The sequence below is a fragment of the Lycorma delicatula genome, chromosome 1 (assembly GCF_047948215.1).
Source record: "Lycorma delicatula isolate Av1 chromosome 1, ASM4794821v1, whole genome shotgun sequence".
NCBI classification, from domain to species: Eukaryota; Metazoa; Arthropoda; class Insecta; order Hemiptera; family Fulgoridae; genus Lycorma; species Lycorma delicatula.
The window spans coordinates 3485186-3508689 of NC_134455.1; the positions used below are offsets into that span (position 1 = coordinate 3485186).

Sequence of the window (23504 nt, forward strand, 5' to 3'; positions counted from 1 at the left end):
TTGAAAAAAAGACAGATGACAATCGAGATAATCAAATGCAGTTACTTGTTCTAATATCTCATTTTTTACGAGGGTGAATCAAATATAAACAGTAATTTTTTTTTATTAATATATTGATTAATAATATACACCGTTAATACATTCATTTCTCTATTCAGTCTCTTGTATGATCTACTCACTTTTGGCAATGATTAAGAAGCTTGAATATTCCTTGTTCATAAAAACTTTGAGAATGAGTCATCATCAATTTACACATGCACTTCTTAACGTCTTCATTGTCCTTGAATCATTCCCCTCCAAGCAATTCTTTCAACAGTGCAAAGGAAAAATAGTTAAAGGGGGACAAATCTGGACTGTAGGGAGGATGGTTGAGAGTTTCCCGGTGCATTTTTTCCTTAATCGCTGTGTATGGCCCGGTGTTGTCATGGAGAAGGATGACATCTCTGATGGGCACACCTCATCTTTTGTTTTTGCAGGCAACTTTTGTTGACTGTAGCAACTGACAATACTAAGCCATATTTTGGAGAAAATCAATGAGTAAAACTCCCCTTGAATCAAGAAAAATCTTTGCAAGAACTTTTCCAGCTGACAACACTGGTTTTGGCCTTCACTGGACAGCCCTCACCTCCCTTTGCCATTTCTTACTTGCCACTTTTGACTGTGGAGTGTAATGATCGACCCATGTCTCATCACATGTGACGATGTGCCTCAAAAAATCATTCCCGTCTTGATGAAACTGATTCAGAAGTCTCTCACAGATCTCCAACCTGATCTTTTTTTTTATTTTCAGTCAGAACCCAAAGAGCACTAATTTTTCTAAAGCCAAGATGATCAGTGATAATGGATTAAGCATTCTCATAGCTAATACCCACTTCTGATGGGATTTCTTCAACAGTGAACCAGTGATCGATCACCTTCAATAAGCTCTTGAATGGCACAGATGTTGTCAGCTGTGAAACTTGACCTTGGGTATTGATCATGACTTTCATTTTCTACACTTTCTCGCTTGGCCTTAAATTGTTTGGCTCATGTATACATTTGGTTCTGGGACAGTGTAGCATCCCCAAACTGTACCTTTACATGAGTTAAAATTTCCGCAGATTTAACACCTTCAACCTTCATTAGCTAAAAACTTTATGATTATACTTTGTGCAACAGACGATGGAACCTCTTGCTTACTCGTGACTTTACTGACAACAAAACAGAGCGGAGGAGCTACCCAAGCTGGTTCCCCTTCTCTAATACACTGAACATTAACTCCCCACTCCGCCATCCAGCTCGAAATTGCTTGCTGCATAGAATAGCAAAATTACTGTTTAAATTTGATTCATCCTTGTATGCTGTCTTTGTATACATGGGATCCTCACCTATAATTATGTATTCTTTATTTGTAGACAATTTTTCAATTTATGTAGCATGTTGATTGTTAGCTACAGGTGATAGGCTGCTTCAAACAATAACCTGCTTAGAATCATGGTGTAAATCTACTGGATTCACATTTTCCCCTGAAAAATCAAAGTGCCCTAGCTTTTCCCAGTTGAGGGAACATGTTAACCCTCAACTATATTTATATGGTGAACCAGTTGAAGCATGCATGCAGATTAGATTTCTGTGTATGTGGTTTGACCGACAACTAACATGGGTAATACATTTGAAGGAGCTTCAAATATTTTAAGTATAAAGTTAAAATGTGTAAAAATGTTAGACATGCTGAGAGTTCTGTCTAATATCCCTTTGGGAGCCAATTGTATGTGCATGATGTGCTTCTACTGAGCTTTGATCCATTCCCGCTTGGACTACGGCTGTGCAGCTTATTTATTGGCACAGGCCACCACACTAAAGATGCAGTCCATCATTCATTCATGTGTCTTGCAACGGATGTGTTTTTATCAAGTGGAGGTAAGTTTTCTGCTGGATAGTGGGGAGTCATATCTTTGCAGTAGACGAAAGCAAATGATATGCTCTTGTGTGACTCAGATTAAAGTGCATCCAACCTTGATGTGGTATTTCCCAACCTGCTCGATTCTAGGAACAGCCAAGATCTACTGTTTCGCTAGGCATGAGAGCTCAACACCTTTTCTCAGTTCTAGGTGTACAATTACTTTCAGTCCCTACTGTTGCTCCATATTATTACCTTGGCTGCGCTTTTTTGTTAATTACTGCTATGATCTATGTCAGTATAATAAAAAGAACTTAAATCCAGTTTTTTTGCGAAATAAATTTTATCATATTATAAAATAGCTTTATTCTGGATGCTACGGTTTATATGGATGGCTCCAAAAATGATAATTCTGTTGGGTGTGCTTTTGTGGTAGGCAACAGAAAATAGATGTTTGGCCTCCCCAACATTACCAGGATTTTCGTTGTGGAGCTGTTTGCTATTAATAAGGCCTTAATTATAATTAGCCCAACATTTTGACATGTACTTGTTTGTTTGGATTCCATGAGTGCCTTACAGGTGATTAGTGATGTATACTTCAGATTTCCTGTTGTATATGAGATTTTTTTTTCAGGGTGAAAAACACTTTCATGTTTTCGTCACCTAGGTATGATATTTGTTTTACAAAAACTGGACAGTTAAAAATTAATCAAAAAACTAAAAACACGATGTGCAAATATACATCTTAAAAGTAAAAAGTCTGTTATGCATGTTAAAAGTGAAATAACACAAAGATATCTTACATTATATATCTCAAAAAAAATCGCAATCCACATTACAGCAAATGGCATGAATATTTGGAACACTTTACAGTAATTTATATATTATATATAAACGGACGGCTTTAAGAAATCCTAAAACAAAAGATGAGCTTCACTATCCCTTAGAATAGTTTGCATGTTAGCCCCTAGTTTAAACTTGAAACACAATGCTGCATAACAGATACAATCAACAAGGATGTGGTGCACTGTCAGACAGCAGTTGCAGCGAGCACAAATGGTGCTTCTGTTTCAGTCATCCGATATCCACGAAAGCCTACTGTATCCTATTCATAAATAGCAGATAATAACCTTCTCTCAACAGTTATTTCTGCATGAGGAGCTCCATGGTGAAATAGTGTTTTTAATCGGGTGAAGTTTATTGTTCATGGTAGCATCCCACTCACTTTGCCACACATCATGAACTAAACTCTTCAGGAAACAAGACAAGATCATTAGAAGTAGTGCAACTGATTGGTCTTCCCAACATTACTAGTATTTTCGTTGCTGAACTATATTCCATTAATAAGGGCCTTACATATGATTAGCCCAAAATATCAGCATGTTCTTGTTTGCTCAGGTTCCATGAGTACCCTATAGACGATTAATGACGTGTACTCTAGACACCTTGTTGTCTGTAAAATTCATTGTGTCATTTTGCAAATGAGTAGATGTAATACAGCACTGAGCTTTTGCTGGATTCTCAGCTGTATAGAAATTTCAGGCAATGAGCATGCTGATAGTGAAACAAAAGAGGCTTGTTTTCAGCCTACTTTTACCAATTGCGTTGCTTTTGGTGATCTTGTCTGTTTCCTGAAGAAGGTGGTGATATCTGATTTGTATCATGATATCTGGAAAGTGAATGAGATGCTACTATGAACAATAAACTTCACCCAATTAAGAACACTGCATCATCGTGGTACTCGTCATGCAGAAATGACCGTTGAGAGGAGATTATTATCTGCCATTTACGAATAGGGCACACTAGGCTCACTCGTAGATATCTGATGGCGCAAACAGATGCACTCCTGTGTTCTCGCTGAGACTGCCAACTAACAGTGCACTACATCCTTGCGGATTGTTTCTGTTACACAGTATTGTGTTGGAAATTTAAACTAGGGGCTAACATGCAAACTGTTCTTGGGGATAATGAAATGAAGTTTTCTTTTGTTTTACGATTCCTTAGGGCCAGCCATTTATATTCAAATATTTGAATTACTATGTTTCAGCTATTTATGCTATTTCCCATAAAGCAGATGGTAATTTTATTATCTTAATCAGATATGATATATTTTTGTTTTTTTTTTCAATTTTAGATTATACTACAATTTTTTTTTTTTTTCATTTTAAGATGTATTTTAATTGTTTTTAAAGATGTTTTTGTTTTTAATTTTTTTTAATTGTAAATTTTTAACCCTTTGACTACAAGACTTGTAATCAAATTCTCAATCTAAGGGTGGGAATTTTTTTCTTTTTCTTGTTAAATCAGTGTTTTTGCTTATGCATTGACTTGATTTCTTGGCAAAAGTAATTATAAAGACAGAAAATTCAGGAAACCTTCACCACGCACTTGTTACATGGTCTGCCTCACAGTGATTTTACTCCTGTAGTGTAGGCAATAACCGTACATCACATGTTCGTAAATTCATCTTTAATAATATATTGTGAAAATAAGGTAATAACAAGTAATGCATGAAATATTTTATGAATACATTTTGCTGTTCATAAAACATGAAAAATACGACAATTAAATTCATTAAAATAAATTTATTAATTTTTTTTTATTTGCGATTACTAGTATAATTTACTATTGGTCTATTTATTTACAAAATATTTTTAAAATAATTAAAAAATATTACACTTTACACTTTATACAATAAAAAATACTAAAAGATTATTATTTGTCAATATTATAATAAAATACAAAAATCTTCCTTCCATAGTAGTGAATTTATTATAAATACCTCAAAATTAAATTTAAAAATGAAGAATTTTAAATAATATTGTTTGAGCACCATCGGTGTAAATTTACACATATTTTTAAAATATTAAGTACAGACACGTAGACTGTGAGTACGTTCTTATGTACTTACAGTATAAAAAAAAAAATTAAGTCATATAAAACTTACGTATATATATATCTGCTAGAAATTCTGAATTGGTACTGCAATAAGAAAATATATACATTATAAAATAATAACCTTAAAATAATTTTATAAAATGATAAAACTAACCTCAGAGTTATATGGTTGGAAATCAACTGTCTTGTAAAAAATAGTTGAACTCTGGAACGATATGAAATGTACACAAATCAAACTCCAAATGAAGCATAAAATACAACTGCGCAAGGCGAATGGAAGTTTACACAAGTATTGTTTTAGAAAAAAAGACCATGCAGACCTTGCATACTCCATGCCATATTGCAACATCACAACCACGCAATTGCTGTGTGGTCCACAGTCAAAGGGTTAGCATTTAGTTTTTTGATTTTTTTTTTAAAAACAAATACATTGTGTTCAGGAAATGTTAACGCCAAAGCGTTTTTCACCCAGGAAAAGAGAAAAAATCAAACACTCACCTACAAAGCCCCCACACCTTTAGTAAATATCTCCAAATTATATATATATATATATATTATGCTTTTATGGCCAACATGGGACAACTTAAGTCAATTTTAGTTAGATCTTTTCTGAGAAAAGCGTGTTATTTTACTCTTCCGAGCTGCCCAGTATTTCTTCATCTAATCAGATCTTGCTTTCTTTACGTCATCTGTAAACACCCTCTTCGTTGTATTTTGTCATTTGTCTGTCTTTTGTTTAAATTTAATGTTTTTGTCTTTTAGCTGTGTAATTTTTCCAGTTTTATTCTGTAGGTCGGTCAGGGAAATTCCCAATTCTTTCATATCTTCTCTAATTTATTTGATCCATCCTACTTCTAGTTTTTTGAACCGGAGCTTTTCAATGATATTTCTTGACAGTCTTGTTTCCGGTGTCCTTATGAGATGACCGAAGAAAGAGATTCTTTTTTTCCGCATAGTATCAGTAACAGGCTCTATTTCTCGATACACCACTTCATTTGGCACAATCCACCATCGGCCTTCTTTTTGGTGTTTTTTATTGATACACGTTCTGACAATTCTCCTCTCTATTTTCAGAATTTTATCAGTTCGGTTTTTCTGAGTGATTTTGAAAAGGGTCTCGCTTCCGTAGGTGACTTCTGACTGAACTACAGTTTTAAATATTTAAGTTTTGTTTTAGTCAAAAGGCATTTTTTGTTATATGTTGACCAAGTTAATTTTTGGGATTTAATCATTTTATTTGTCCTGTTTTACTATTTTAATTTTCTGATTGTTTACCGTAATGTGCTCTATTACCAGAGGATCTATGGCCATTAGTTCAGTTTTCTCGAAAGAGATATGAAGCCCCATCTTTTGTGCTAGGTTTTGAAGGCTCATGATCTGTGTTTTGGCTTCTTGAATATTATTTGCTAAAAGAGCAAGGTCATCTGCAAATCCCAGGCAATTTAGTGTGATGGAGTTTTTCTTAGTACCCATTTTTATATTTTTGGGATTTATTTCATACCATTTTCTCATGACAAATTCAAGGGCACAGTTAAAAAGGAGAGGTGAGAGGCCGTCTCCTTGCCTCAACCCAGTTTTTATGGATAAAGGTCGAGAGAGTTCACCTCTGAATTTCACTTTGGACTATGTATTGGTTAAAGTTGATTTTATCATGTTTACAAGTTTAGGGTGAAGGCCCAGGTTTCTCAGAATGTTTAGCATGGATGGTCGGTGTATACAATCATAGGCCCTTTCAAAGTCGACGAAGGTGATTATTAGTTGTTTTTTTCGTCTTTTGTATTATATTATACTCCAAATAATATTATACTTATTTATTGTTTTTTTATACAGCGATTTTATGGAACCTATTAATTACTTTTATTAATTGAAACCTCTTTGTTTATCTGTGTGAATTGTTTTTCAGTTACTCAAAGAGTAGTATTCAGTTATCAGTGCCGCATTAAACATTGTAACACAGATTGTGTAACTCATATGTTTCTTATTTTTTAGAGGGTGCGTCTTCCTAATTTTACAAAATGTTCATCTAATATTTATTGCTCTTGATGTAAAGTCTATTAATATTATCAATAAATATTTTTGTTTAGCAAACTACGTCCAAAGTTGGTTTATTCCAGTGGAATTACCTTTCATCATCCTGTCGATGTTGGTTCTCTTTTGCAGATGAGCGGCAAGGTAACATTTTATTTGTTTTTATTAAGCTATTAACAAAAGATTGCACTTGTTATTTATGGGTAAAAAGGGGAGAACTGAACATTTAAAAGTAAAAGATAAGCATTAATTTTGTTTCCCAAAAAGTTAAGCCCTCAAGGTATAGATGAACATATTAATTTTTATGGAATACTATTTGATAATATCCTGATGTGTATATTTCAATGAAATATTTAATTACACCTTTACATTGTTGTAAATTTATTCACCAAAATTGGAAACTTTTTAAACAACATTCATTATTAAAATCAAACAAAACTTACCTTCTTTTCATACAAAAAAATAAATTATAACTGTTTAAAAAAGAAACTAAATTTAGGGAAAGTATATATAAATAGAAAACAACAGGGACCCAAATCAAACTATCAACTATGCAACTGACATGACATATCAGTGAGCCAAGATTAATGGTTTTTAATTTAGAAAAAATCTTAATTCTTTATTAATAGTGGTAATTTTGAAATTAACTTGGTCCTGTATATTCAGGGGGAAGATTGATATAAAATCAGTCTACAAGCAACTATCCTAATGACATCTTTCTGGTATCGTAACCATAGCAATATTGTGACTCTGTACAATTCAAAATTCTTTCTCACATTGCACACAGTTTCAAAAATATATATTGAGGATACTCTCAGTATTTTATATATGTTATACAGTTCTCTAAAAAAAATCTTTTTTAAATATTAGTCCTCATTATATGTTTTTATAATATCTATTTAACCCTATTTGAATTTCTCCTTTATAATTATTTCATATTTTACTATAGAATGAGAATTAGCAATGTTCTCCATTAACTTTTCTTCAGACCTAGTTATTCTCTTCAATTAAAAAAATTTTGAATTAAATTTATTTTTTTTAAATCTTTGACTATACCGTTCTAAATGGTGATTGATTGTTACTCGTAAAAGATATATATATATACCCACGAGGGTAAGTCAATTATTATCCGCAATGTTGTTATAAATTTTATTGCAACTCAAACAGGAAACATACATGTACATCATTTTTCAACATAGTCTCCTTGCATTTCAGCACACTTGGTCCTTTGTGACAAGCTTCCTGATGCCCTCATAAAAGAAGATTTTCAGTTGAGCTGTGAGCCAGAAATGCACTGCTTCTTTCACTGTTTCATCTGAGGTAAATCGATGGCTCCTTAATGCCTCTTTGAGTGGACCAAACAAGTGGTAGTCAGAAGGGGCAAGATCAGGACTATACAGAGGATGAGCTAGTACTTCAAACTTGAGTTTCTGGGGCATTTCAGCAGTGTGTGCAGCAGTATGTGGACGGGCATTGTCGTGCAACAAGACAACACCTTTCGACGGCAGTCCTCAGTGTTTGCTTCCAATTGCAGGCTTCAGCTTGGCAGTAAGCATCTTACTGTAACGCGCACTGTTTATTGTCGTGTCCCTTTCCTCATAATGGGCCTTATGAGTCCCAAAAAACCGTAAGCATTAGTTTTCCTGCGGATGGTTGGGTCCTCAACTTTTTTTGCAGGGTGAGTTTGGATGTTTCCACTCCATACTCTGCTGTTTACTCTCCAGCTTGTAATAATGGATCCATGTTTCGTCACCAGTGATGATTCTGTCTAAGATCATTACCATTAGAAGTTCATTACCATAGCGATCCAAATGTTTTTGGCAGATGTCCAAGTGCATTTGTTTATGCAACTGTGTGAGTTGTTTTGGGACTCATCTTGCACAGACTTTTTATGAAATCCAAGTCTGTTGTGAATGATTTCGTAGGCAGAACCATGACTAATTTGCAGACAATATGCCACTTCAACAATAGTTACTCGTCTGTCTAAGAAAACCATGTCACGTGCACGCTCAAAGTTTTCCTCATTTGTGGCCGTAAACGGTCATCTGGCTCCTTCATCGTGCGTAACACTTGTGACCTTTTTTGAATTTTTCAGTCCATTCCTAGACACTCCGTTGCAGCAACACACTGCTCCCGTACCAAAAGTCTTCGATGAATGTCGACCCCTGATACACCTTCTGACCACAAAATATGGATCACTGAACGTCACACTTCTTTGGTGCAAACAGAAACCAGAGCAGCCATGGTTAACGGCAGGGCAGCGATAACAGAACTAACCTTTCATCTTTTTCCTGTTTAGCCTCCGGTAACTACCGTTTAGATAATACTTCAGAGGATGAATGAGGATGATATGTATGAGTGTGAATGAAGTGTAGTCTTGTACATTCTCAGTTCGACCGTACCTGAGATGTGTGGTTAATTGAAACCCAACCGCCAAAGAACACCGGTATCCATGATCTAGTATTCAAGTCCGTCTAAAAATAGCTGGCTTTACTAGGACTTGAACGCTGGAACACTCGACTTCCAAATCAGCTGATTTGGGAAGACACGTTCACCGCTAGACCAACCCGGGGGGTAACAGAACTAACCTAGCAGCATCAAACCTGTACAGACATAACAACAATTAAACCACACATGCGTCAATCTACGCAACATGACAGTACTACCAACACAAACAAAAATATAACTAAATTGAGGATAATGATTGACTTACCCTCGTCTATATATATATATATATATATATATATATATATATATATATATATATATATATATATATATATATTAACTTAGCAATTACAATTCTTTTGTTATTGTATTTGTCCATATTCCCCTCAGTACTAATACCTCAAAGACAAAAGTATAAAAACTGTTTACCACCAAGAATACAGAATTTAATAATGCTTCTTCCCTCATGCTTATTTTTTAATAGCGCTTTTGAGGTTTTCCCTCATCATCAGTTAAACTTTTCTTTTTTTCCTCAATTTACCTCAATAAATTGGGTTTTTCTAATGTTTCCGACTATCTAATAGTGAATAAACATTCCATTTCTAACTTAGAAAGTAATTTGAAAATAATTGATGTCACAAAAAAACTGATAATAAAAAACAGAACATTTTAGAAAAATAAATTTTTTAAATATAGACAGAAATTCAGCTTAATTAATCTGCAGAGTTTGATAATGATGCTCTAATCAAAGCTGCTATAGATAGCAGCGTTTTTGTCAATATTAGGTAAAGTTTATGTTGTATTAGTACAGTATTGTATTTAGTGGCTGGCCACAAACATGTTAATAAAAAGGTTTTAATGTTTTTAAAGTTTACAAATTTTTAATTACTTTAATTAATTATTTGACTGCATATATTATATCATATATGTAATAATGTTAACGTTAGTGTTTTATTAATGTTTTAATGTGTAACTAATTTTTAATTTTAATCAACTGATGAGGAATTTTCTTGAAAGTGCTTTTGATATACAGAAAAGAAAAATAATAAGATAAGTAAGATAAGAGCTCTTATTGATTCTTTACGTCGGTGGATTGTACTGACAGTTTTGGAATTAATTAGTACAGAGGAAGATACGGACAAAAAAAAAGAATTTATTGTACTAAATTAATTATGGATCCTGACAGACAAAAATGTCCTTTTACTTTTAAAGATTACCTATTAAACTTTATAATGTTATACATTTGATAAAATTTAATCAGGTTAAATAATATAATACCTAAGTATGCCAGAATAAAGTTATGAATTCTCAATATAGCAAAAATGTAACCGAAACAAAATCGTGTGCTGAGAGATATAGAATAAAATAGGAGATAAAACAAAGGTTGTTTTATCAAAATCTAAATAAAGGTTATTATAAAAGATACTATATAAATGTTGAACTGTACAATACCCATCTTTATTTATTAAAAATTTTAGGTTTGATTATATAGTAAATTTAATCAGAATTAATATTGATATATATACGAGGTGCTCCCCAAAAGTTCGGGGAATTTTACCCTAAAAATAAAATAGCTTACCGTAACTTATAATTTCTACTGTCTCCTTCAAAGTAATCCCCTTGAGCATTGATACAGTGATCCCAGCGTTTTTCCCATGATTCCATGCATCCCTGCAAGTGTGCAGGTGTAAGTGTTCGAAGCACGTTCTGCGTTTCTTCCTGAATCTCTTCAATTGTGTTAAAATGACGGCATTTCGATTGAAATTTTATTTTCGGAAAGAGAAAAAAGTCGCACGAGGCAAGGTCAGGGGATTAGTGGGAGGGGAATCACTACCGTCTTTTTGGAAGCCAAGAAATTCCGAACGGCTAGCGATGTGTGCGCGGGCGCGGCGCGTGTCATGGTGCAGAACCTGTGTTGTTACCCTCACAGATCTGAACGTTTGCGCCTAATGCTTTCATGTAACCGCTTCAAAACTTCCCAATAGAACATCCCGTTGACGGTTTGACCAAGAGGAACAAATTCCTTATGGATAATGCCTTTGATGTCGAAAAAAACAATCATGGACTTCACGTTGCTGCGAACTTGGCGTGCTTTTTTTGGCCGCGGTGAACTTGGTGACTTCCACTGTGATTACTGCTGCGTAGTTTCAGAGTCATACCCGTACACCCATATCTCATCACCGGTTTTCATGTTGGTGATGAAGTTAGGGTCATCTCTTGCTGAATTTTTCAATTCGCTACAGACAGCTATGCGATTTTTTTATGGTCGCTGTTCAACAGTCTCGCTACGAATTTTGCAGTTATGCGTCTCATGTTCAAATTGCTCGACAAGATGCGTTGCACGGACCCATATGACATTTGTACGATTGCACAAACATCGTGGATTGTTTGTCTACGATCTGCAACAATAGCCTCTCGCACTTTCGCGTTGTTTTCCGGTGTTGCGCTTGTCGATGGTCTTCCTGAACGCTCATCGTCATCGACTGTCGTTCGTCCATCTTTGAATCGTTTGTACCACAAAAACATTTTACTTTTACTCATAGCATTGTCACCAAATGCTTCCACAAGCATCCGATGGGTTTCTGCACCGGTTTTTTAAGCACGAAGCAAAATTTGACGCAGGTTTTTTGCTCTTTAAAAACTGACATTTAGAACTTCACCGAAGCATTAGAACACAACGTTACACAACCGCACGAAAGTCAATAATGCAGCCTCTCAACGTCACAGCTGTTAGAACACTGATTCACAAAGATTACTGTTAGCCACATCTAGCGGTAGCAGATCGTACTAGCAATGGTTCGCGTGCGAAATTCAAATTCCCCGAACTTTTGGGTAGCATCTCGTGTATATATATATTTTTTTATATAGTATTTATAGTATATATATTATTTATATATACAGGGTCATTCACGGGAACCGGATGTTTTTGAAGTGGGTTGTACTCGGGCGTTCGTGGTGAGAGGGGCACGTAGCTGGTGTCTGACGTTTCCTTTGTTTATAGCATTTACATTTTAGTCGTTAAGATGGAGCCGTGGACGCTAGACCAACGCCTGTACGCGTATGATAGTATTGTGCGAAATGACGAATCCGTAACTGCTGTTCAGCGAGATTTCCGCCGTCAGTTTAATATCCATCGTAATGCAAGCGTCCCTTCTCGTAACACAATATTGCGACGGGTAAACAACCTTCGAACAAGCGGTTCAATATTGAAGAAAAAACCACCGGGTCCCCGACGAACCGCTAACACTCCGGAGAACTTCGAACGAGTAAGTGAGGCCGTTGTCAGAAGCCCACACCGCTCTATTCAGAGGCATTCAGCAGCGCTTCAAATGAGCACAAGTACGGTAAGACGAATTCTGCATACAGACCTGCATTTCCATCCTTACAAGATAGCCGTCGTGCAGCAGTTAAACGAGCTAGATTTCACGCAGCGATTACAATTTTGTCTACAAAAATTGTCTACAAAAAATGCTTACCGTTTTTGAAGAAAATGAAAATTTGTTATAGTTAATGAGTGACGAAGCCCATTTTCATCCGAATGGCTTCGTCAACAAACAGAATTGCCGGTATCGGGCAGAAAGAAACCCGCATCAGCTTCATGAGAAACCACTTCATAGCCCAAAGGTGACTGTCTGGTGTGCAATAGGAAAGGTCGGTGTTATTGGACCGTATTTTTTTTTAAGAAAATGACGCTGCCGTAACTGTAGCAGCTGATCGTTATGTTGCGATGTTGAATACGTTTTTCGTCCCCGAGTTACGAAACCGGGGAATCGATTTTCAAAATGTGTTATTCCAGCAGGATGGAGCTACAGCGCACACAGCGAGGGCAACGATGGCTGTTCTCCGTAACTTGTTTCCGGGACGGATCGTTTCCAGATTCGGCGACATTCCTTGGCCCCCTCGGTCCCCCGACTTGAGTAGTTGTGATTTTTTTCTGGGGGGGTTTCTGAAATCGCGTGTGTACGGTTAAAAGGCTACAACAATGTATTGCCCAAAATGGACATCACTTGCCGGACATAATTTTTCGTTCACGAGTAAGTAACAAATGCTTTGATTTGTTTCAGTACCAATAAAACTTTTTTAAAGTAAATATTCAATTTTTTATGATTATTTTAAAAACATCCGGTTCCCGTGAATGACCCTGTATTTATATATATATATATATATATATATAAATACAGATTAAAATCATCTCAAAGTAAAAAAAAATAGCTGAATTGATTATAAGTGATAATAATAATAGTAAACATAAGGATTTTTATAATAATAATTTTCACAAAAAGTACAATGTTAGGGATAAAGAAAAATGTAGTCATTGCACAAGAAATTCGAGTAAATGTGGTAATAATGATGATCATGTTGAATTCAGTGATAAAGGAAATTTAATTATTTGCTAATGATTTTAAATTTAATTTACCAGATAATAATAAGAATAGAATTATCAAAAATAAAGAAAGACTACGTAATATTATTGGTAATAACATTTATAAAATTAAACATGTGTGTATAAATATGAAACCACTTTTTAATAAGAAAACAATATATAATTTAAAAGTTAAAAGAAAGTAGCTGTGTTATACTAAAATCAGATAAAACAAATACGCCAGTCATTATTTTAATTGAAAAATATAATAATTTAATGGAAAAGTGTATATATATATATATATATATTAGTTATATATATATATATATATAACTAATATATATATATATATATTAGTTATATATATATATATATATATATAACTAATAATAAATTTTTAAAGATTGCAAAAAGTTTAATAACAAACTATAAGGCAGTTTTTTATTACGATAATGAATTGAAGTATCACACTAGATTATATCCATTTAAACCATTTGCCCTGAAACTTACTGGTCGTTCTAAAATACCAAGGTAATCCATTAATTAACTTTAAATCTGCACCTGTTATTTTATTACCAAAATAATCAATAAAATAAGATTGATTTACCATATAAATATAATTAATTTAAAAAATGGGTATGTTTTGGTTAAAAAATTAAATAATTTGACAAAAAAATGATAAGATGATAAGTTACTTAAACTAGAATGATAAGTTATGACATAACCATTATGTACCCTAATATTCCTGTAGAACATACAATTTGCATAATAAAAAAATAAAAATGAGAACCTAAAATTTATTGGTAATTTTCTCACCATTATTAGAAACATATGTCAACACAACTATTTTGAATTTTATAATGTATATTACACACAAGAGAATACTTTACCGATGGCGTTTCCTTTATCGACCGTTATGTCTGAAATTTATTTGCAAGAATTCAAAAATAAGATAGTTTATGGTATTACTCATATATACAAAATTCTATTATGGGTTCTATATGCAGATGACATTTTGGTTATCTTTGAACCTGTTATAAATTATGAACATCTTATAATATTGAAACAGATAAGTGCAGAAAAATAAGTTTTTTAGATGTTATATTGAAATTGTCAAAAAGAATCATATTACAACATCAGTATATAGAAAACCTACGACAAGTAAAATTACTATAAATCGAATCATCCATGGTCATACAAAATTAATATATTTAATATTTTAACTTCGTAGAATTTTGAATATATGAATAGAATACAGAATTAGTATTTTACGCAGATTTTTTCTTTAATTTGAAAGCTGCATATTCATTTTGAAAGCTTCTTTTAGTAATACTTACTAGTAATACATTTTCAAGATACATATTTATTATATAATACTGGATCTGTTTTGTTTTAATCAGCGTTTAGTTAAATTGCAGAAATTTACTATTTATTTCAGGTCACGTATACTGAAAATCGGTTCATGCAAATAACTATTTATGCTGAAGTACTTGATCCCTTTACATCTAAGTTAACCACAACAAATGTATTTCATTATACTTATGAGTCTTCTAATATTGTACCTTCAGTATTTCCAGCTACTTATAGTGGTAAGTATTAAAATAATTTTTTAAAAATTATCACCTGAGTGGTAATAAATTATGATTATTGACAGTGATCAACAATAATTTTATTACATGTTCAATATTTGCTAAATATTTTTTTTTGGCACTGATTCCAAATATAAAGTCAGAAGCTCAGATTTTTTGTAAATGCCCTTCCTATCTTCTAGAAAGTATATGCAACAATGCAAGTACAATGTATTATTTATTTAATTTATTGCAGCAATTAAGTTCCTAAATAATCTGTAATAAAAAAAATTCTCAGTACTTTACTGTTGAAAATAATTTGGTTTATTGAACAATTATTGATGAGCTTATGTTGCGCTTAGGACAAGTTCATAAACCTGAGGCCTGGTGCCTTTTGATAGATTCGTCCAAGTATAGTTTAAAAGCGGTCTACTACACAACGGTAGCAAATATCCTTCGATACCAATCGCTTATGGTATTAATTTGAAAGAGACATATGATGTGATGAAAGACATTTTTGAAAAAATAAATTATAAAAAACATAGCTGGAACATACGTGGTGATTTGAAATTATAGTTATTTTGTTAGGCTATACTAAGTACATGTGTTTTCTTTGTGGGTGGGACAGCCGAGCTGGCGATAAACAATATGTTACCAAAGAGTGGAAGAAACGAGACAACTTAACTCCAAATGGGAAAAATATTATTTATAGCCTTTAGTTGAACCCAAAATAATATTTTTACCTCCTCTCCATATCAAGCTAGGACTAATGAAAAATTTTGTAAAAGTAATGAAGGAAAGTCCCAGATTTTTGTACTTCAGGCAGAAATTTCTGAATGTAAGCAAAGGAATATTTGTTGGTCTGCAAATAAAAGAGTTGATCAGAGATTATGTATTTAACTCAATGTTAAAAAATGTAGAAAGTGCAGGGAGGATTGGGCTTCATATAAGACATTTGCAAAAAATTTCTCAGCAAACAAAAATCCAACAATTACCACAATATTGTTGTTGATCAACTTCTTACATCATACAGAGCTATGGTTTGTAGTATGTCTTTGAAAATACATTTCCTCCACTCGCATCTGGATTTTTTCCTGGACACTTTAGAGACATAAGTGACGAATACAGTAAACTTTCCACCAAGACATTTCGGTGGTGGAAAGCAGCTATAAAGGGAAATGGAATACTAACATGCTAGCCGATTACTGTTGGACATTAATTCGAGATATGCCTGAGGTTATTTACAAAAGAAAAGCATCAGCAAAATCTTTCTAACACAGGTATGGCCATGCAAAATTATAAATTTTACAGATTTTAACTATATTTTCCCTTAATTTTTTTTTAAGCTTAATTTATCTGAAACTAAAGGTGATGGGAAATTGTATTTACTGTATGTATTACTTGTATTTATTGTATGCAAAAAAGCAATTCAAGAAATGGTATCACACTTAGAGAAACACTAATTTTTTTTGTCTATCAGTATAACTCTACTGATAATAAAATCATGTGAACCATATCTTGGATGTAAAATAGGTGATCAGAGTAAGTCCTGGGCTCCTCATATTTGCTGCAATTCTTGTATAACGCTGTTGACTGGTTGGTTGAATGGATTTCATCACATGACATTTGCAACTCCAATGGTTTGGAGAGAACCAAAGGATGACTTCATATACTGCTATTTTTGTATAATGAAAATATCAGGGATAACAGCTAGAACTACAAACCGTCAAATACCCTGATATTCCTTCTGCTATAAGATGATTTCCTTACAGTCCACTGTTTCCAATTCCATTATTACCAAAAACATGGGAATTATATGAAGCTGTTAATGTAGTAAGTTGTGTATTTCCATCAGATGATAACAAAGTAGAGACCCAGATTTTTTTAGAAATTACAAATACTATACCACATTTAATTAATCAGTCAGAATTAAAAGATCATGTTTATGATCTAAATTTATCCACTAATCAAGCAGAAATTCTCTCAACATGACTAAAAGGATGCAATTTTTTACAACACAGAATTAAAATAACTGCTTTCCTCTGACAAGCAGTGTGAATTTGAACATTTCTTCATCCAGTACAGAGTTAGTTCCACACTGTAATGATATGGAATCTTTACTAGAAACTTTGGGACACACACCACCTGATGAATGGCTTCTTTTTATAAACTCTTCAGAGTAATTTTAAAACGGTCCATATTGGATATAAAATCCCATCATTCCCTATAGCTTATGCAGCTCACCTGAAGGTATCATATGAAACATATGTTGGAGGTGATTCCGTATGAAACATTTGTGGAGACCTGAAAATGATAGCACTCTTATTTGGTTTACAACTTTGGTCCAAAGTTGTAAACAGAGTACTAAATTTACTAAATTCTTTTCTTCATGTGCGAGTGGAACAGCAGGGATAATAAGAATCATTATATTGAAAAAGAATAGCCAAAAAGAGAAACATTGACTGAGTTTTATTGAGTTTTAAATGATCTTAATGACTGTGAGGTTACTGCATGGAAATCTTTTAAAAAGGTTGTAAATAACTTCCTTAGGTATTTTAAGGTAGATAACTACAGAGAACTTATAACTGAGCTTCATAAAAACTATAAAGCACTTGGATATAATGTGTCGCTAAAGATCCACTTCTTAGATTCTAATCTCAATTTTTTTCCCTACCGATCTTGGAGCTGTGAATGATGAACATTGAGAATTCTTTCACTAGGAAATATTCATTATGGAAACATGCTATTAGGGAAAATGGAACCTGAGAATGCTGGCTGATTACTGCTGGACTCACAAGGCATATATACGTACAGCAAACTACATCAGAAAATTCAAAAGAAGCAGATTTTAGACCTGTAGAAATCGCATGTATAATAATGTTATACTTCCATGACAATACCTTTTTCTTACTACAAAAAGTGGTAATTGTTATTAGTAATAAAAATTAAAATATTCACTATTATAATATTTAACATTAGCGTTTTTGCAGTGAGCACTGCTTGATCAGATGTAAAAATTAAGATAAATTAAAAAATTTAAAGAGAAGAATGTTTCTCTTTTTGGTTAGGTTGTAAACTGGTAATGGAAGAAATTTTATTGATCATAATAATACATACTGCTACCTGTTGAATGGATTTTAAATTACATGAATCTATTATTTGCTGAATTTATCATATTCAAATTTTATAAATTCTATAAATGAATAAATAAAATTTGAATATGATAAATAAAATCTAAAAAATGTACCTAAATATTTTGTATTAAATTATGAAAAATAACAGAATTTTTTAAATATGATTACTATTAATATATTTATGGATGTGCATTTCAAATAAAATTAGCTAAGCAGTATTGTTATCCTTAAAGAATTCCTAAATATAATTTTGTTTATGAATAATATTTGATTAATTTTCATTATATGTTATATAGAACTAATAAAAAGGAGCTTAAAGATTTATTTTTTTATTGAATTTATTGCATAAAATTATTAAAATATTCATTAATTTTATCAAGTAGGTGCAACAATTGTTGTGTTGTCAGTGACTCCTTTCAATAGCCATTAATGCTATTAAACAGACAATCATTGATAACTGAGTAGTTGTTGACACCTTATAATTTAAGTGGTTAGTAGAAAGTACATAATATGTAATAATAATTTGCACTTGAAATAAATCATAAATTTTTGTTGTGCATTATATATTTGCACAAGCAGTTGTGTAAAGTTATTTATTTTGACTATGTATGATTAGGTCATTCCGTGTCTTGTTCAAATTACCAGTTCTTATTTATTGTATTGCAAAATTAATTAATAATTAATTTATATGTTGCAAAACTGAGTGATGCTGTACAGGATACCATGGACCTGTAAGCATTTTATACTTCTTACTTCTAAGATGATTATTAAACCTAAAATTGCATAGAGTGTATTTAAGAATATTTGTTAAATTCACTTCCTAAAAATACATGTACCTCATAACAAGAGGGCAAGAGGGTTCAGCGCAGCAAGATTCATTCACTTTGGAAGTACATGTACACAGTCCTGGAGACCTGTGCCAGAGCTAGCGCATTATTTCAATAGAAATCAAATTTATTTTTATCAAAAAAAAAAAAAACCTCAACAGAATCGCTTTTAAAAAAGAATTAATGTTAGATGTATTTCCATTGAAAGCCCAACAAAAATACTTAACCTGTTTCAAAATTATCAAATTAATAAAAAATCTTTCAAAAATAAAGCATTCTATAAAGTGCTATTTCTTATAGCCCTAGAGCTAGTACATACTTTCATGGCTAATTTACGTCAAGTTGGAAGTGTGTTAAATTTTTAGTTTACTAGATTGTGAAGTTCCCAAGCTGACCAAAATGCTTGCCATTTGGTCAAGCAGATCAATAATCTGTTTAAAAAATACCTTGTAAGTAAATAAAAAATCATATAAAACATAAAAAGTTTATGTTTGTGTGATATTATTATCAATAAAACCAATTTCATAATATCATTTTGCTATTGACCGTTTCTGTCTGCCATTTAGTAAACTAAATATTCAACCGACGCAAATTTTTTTCACCCAACCCAGCAGCCGGTTCTCTGTCTTTTATTTTTTCTCCCAGTTCCTAGATACCACCAGAGTCCCCGGCCGTTCATTGGAACGTGACGTCATTATCAAGTTTAAGGACTTATTGTTCTCTGCTTTCTCACAACGCTCCAACATATGTTTGCTAAATCAAAGTCCTTTGTCAAGCGTAACTCCCAAGTATTTTACCGTATTTCTCATCTGTAATGGCAGTGCACCAATTTTAAGATTGATGGGGCCAATTCTTCTCTTCCCCGTAAAGGTGATATATTCACATTTGTGTGGTGAAACCTCTTGTCCACACTCAGCCATCCAGGCACCAATCAAGGACAGCGCCTCATTACTTCGGTCTGTTACTTCCTCCTCATTCTGGCCTCCAACCATAACCATGAGATCATCCGCAAGCATGATGGTCCCAGTGCCCTATGGCAACCTCAGTCTTAATATTTCATCACAGACGATAAGCCATAACAATGGTCCCAGGACCGAACCCTGGGGAACGCCACCATGTATTTGTTATCGTGGGGTCTTCTCTCCATGTCCACTGCCACTGAGATACTCTTACACTTGCCTTTTTAAGTATGGGCTGATACGCTTGTCTCTGAGGGATAGCATTATCACATTCCACAACAGGGACACGAAGGTATTCTTGACATCCAAAAGAATAAGCACTGTAAACTGCGTGTCCTCCATGTACCACTCCTCTGTTATTGCCCAACTAATCACTTGCCTGTATAGTCGAGCTACTGTGTCAAAATCCGAACTGATTATCATGGATACTGACACCTCATCTGAGTTCGTCCGAAATGCGGGATGCCAGCATCCATTTGACAACCTTGCCCATATTGTTCAGCAGATGCAGCAGCCAGTATTCAGGCTGTTGATCACCTTCTTATTCTTCGGAAGAATACCTGATGTAAATTAGTCATAAAAAAGCCCACTAGCTCCAGGATTATTATTAGAAATTCTAAAATCTGTAATCAGCTTATACATTTGATTGTGTTATTACCCATTTTAGATTAATATTTTATTTTTTGTACATCTGTTAATGAAATTTTGTACTACCACACTACTACTGTATCAATCTCAATGGCTTTGCGGTAATTCCTGTCAGGCTTGGCCTTTATCACATGTTACAAAAATTCATCTCTCCTTATCAGTAACTAAAACTGGGTCCTTTTTCTGTAGTTACTTGTGAAAAATAAATAAATAAATAACTCTATTTTAATTCTTGTTCTTTTATACTTATTAAAGTATTTTTATATTATTATTTTTAATAATATTAATAAATATTTGTTTCAGAGGCTATGATGTACATTGACAGTCGACGTCACTTTCATTCTTATTTGAAGTAAGTGCTTAGACTTGTTTTAAATTGCCCTTATTACTTCTTATCAACAACAATATTACGTGCTTATTTGGGCACATGTGCTTTAAATTTATTGTACTGGTGCATTTGACATTCACTTTAATGTATGATTAAAATGTTGTTATATTTGTTTTTTTTAAAATCATTTTGGAAGTGCTGTTATTTTTATATTCTGCACCCAATTAATGAATGTATATATATATTTATTGTCAACCAGACATAAGTTTATTATTTGTTTTTAAGAAATTTTCTCTGTAAAATAAGAGATGTAATGTATGTAGAATCAATTTTCTGTATTAGTCTGTGTGTGAAATTGCTTATGAAATTAGTTACCTTTTAAAAATTGTATGTTTAAACATCTGTATAATTATTGATAACATAGCAGTTGAGTTAATTTTTCTTTTAATTACTGATTTTTAGGTTTTATAAAATTATTAGTGTGAACATTGAACTTGCTGACAATAATTTATTTATTGACTTTTATTCAATTTTAATGAAATGTACTATTTCATATGGAAAAAAGAACACTTGTAAAAATAACTGCAATGTTACTAAATGTTATTTATTTAATTTTTAGGTAATTTCTGTACCTATTTTATTTAGAAGTTTTAGAATCATTTTTATGTATATAAAGTCCTCCTTAATATTATTCTGCCTTTTTCTTTGTTTTAATTTAATGTTGCCCATATAAATTAATGACTACTCACTGTAAAGTTTTATGTGTTTTGCTATTATTACATTGTCTGTGCCAACATGACTTGAAATTTTTGTTTGTAGCATGAATAAGTAGATAGGAAGTACGATTCTGAAAGTGTATATTGTTGATTTAACTTTTGAACATGAAGAAGTTCTAGCTTCACATATTGAGAAATTAACAGGTGAAAATTTCCAAAAAGCTGTTACAAAATAATTATAACATCTAGATTTTTATTTTGTAATTTCAGTTAAAATCTTTTGTAGTGCTTAGAACATTGTAAAATTAAATACTCCCCTATAAACATGCTGCTAGATTAAATGATAATTGCGGTGTAATATCTGAGAAAATCAGCAACGTATCTAGCTCTCTATATATGTAAATATAGTGGTCAGCTGATATGTTGAGATGTGCTCATATCAAAATCATTCCCATCTGCCTAAGAAGCAATTATTACAAGATTTTTTATTTGATTTTTATTAAAATTATTAATGAATTTGTATCTGTTTTATTTTACTTTAATTATAATATAAATTTGTGTTGCTTATTGCTATGTTAATAATAATATTAACGTAGAAATTCATTTGTCGAAAATCAAATGATGTCGAAGAATTAAACAGATCCAGAAGAAAAGTTTGTCCTCCGATAAAAAAAATATCCTTATTTAAATCTTGTTGCAGAATCTTCCTGTTTCTAAAAGGAATTCATCCTAGAGCACCCGAAATTAGAGATATAACTAATAATTCGGGAATAGTCCTGATAGAATTGGGTTTAGCCAAATTAGAAGCCTCTTATCATGCATATATTCATTATTATAGTTTGGTTTAAGTATTTATTCATTTAGAAAATTTGAATACTGTTTAGGAATGTGTTAAATTGTTTTAATAATAATCAGTTGTATAATGTTAGTAAAAAAGGAAGAATTTATAACAGACAATAGTCATAAGTTTTTTGTGATGTAATAAATTATTTTTAAATTATCATAAGAAAATGTTATTAAATGAAAAGTTAGAAATAGTTTTGTTAAGTAATAAAGTAAGAAATGAAAGAGGAATTGTTACTGACCTCAGTTCAGTAGTTAAATAATTTACTGGTAAATTAGATGCATATGATGGAGAAAAGTATGAAAAATTGTCGAAAAAGTAAGATATAAACAAGTTGATAATTGTAAGTCAGATTAATAACCAGTACTCTGTTAATACAAATATTATAAATGAATTTAATAAACAGTAAATATAATGACTGAATACAATTTTAATGAATTAAGTAATAAATTGATAGTTGAGTTGGAGGATTCATACGGGTTAGACCTGCGTTTCATTGTTCTGTGGTTTTGTGTGTTTTTGTCTGGTTTTTCAGTTTTATTTTTAGATGTGGATGACTTGCTACTGATTGGTGGTATTTCTATTGGATGTATTATTACTTTTTTTTTATGATTTCAGATAACAGATTACTGTTTTATTGCCAGTAGCAATAAATCATCATCATCATTGAGTAATTATAAACTTTGTTTATAATTTGAGTAAAGGTGTTTGATGTAAAGATTGAGGGAATAGATGTGGCTTGTTAGACAGTGAGTGATAAGGAAAACAGTGAGATCCTGCGATGATAGGAACAAGGAGGCAAGGATGAGAATATTGATAAAATTGTGGTCGCTAGATGGAACAATAACTGGTTTACCAATACAG

General features: G+C 32.5%; 1 protein-coding gene across 4 annotated transcripts in view; it reads left to right on the forward strand.

Moving 5' to 3' along the window:
- The window catches only part of LOC142322468 (acyl-coenzyme A thioesterase 9, mitochondrial-like), a 122157-nt gene extending 98860 nt beyond the window's left edge, over nt 1-23297 (forward strand). For 3 of the 4 annotated variants that reach the window (XM_075361646.1, XM_075361621.1, XM_075361699.1), the window contains exons 9-11: nt 6862-6949; nt 15055-15205; nt 21056-23297. In XM_075361646.1, coding sequence (XP_075217761.1) covers nt 6862-6949; nt 15055-15205; nt 21056-21108 — 292 coding nt within the window. In that variant the 3' untranslated portion in view covers nt 21109-23297. The remainder of the gene's footprint in view (nt 1-6861; nt 6950-15054; nt 15206-21055) is intronic. The other variant, XR_012755931.1, reaches the window with a different exon arrangement.
- Nucleotides 23298-23504: the final 207 nt, after the last annotated feature.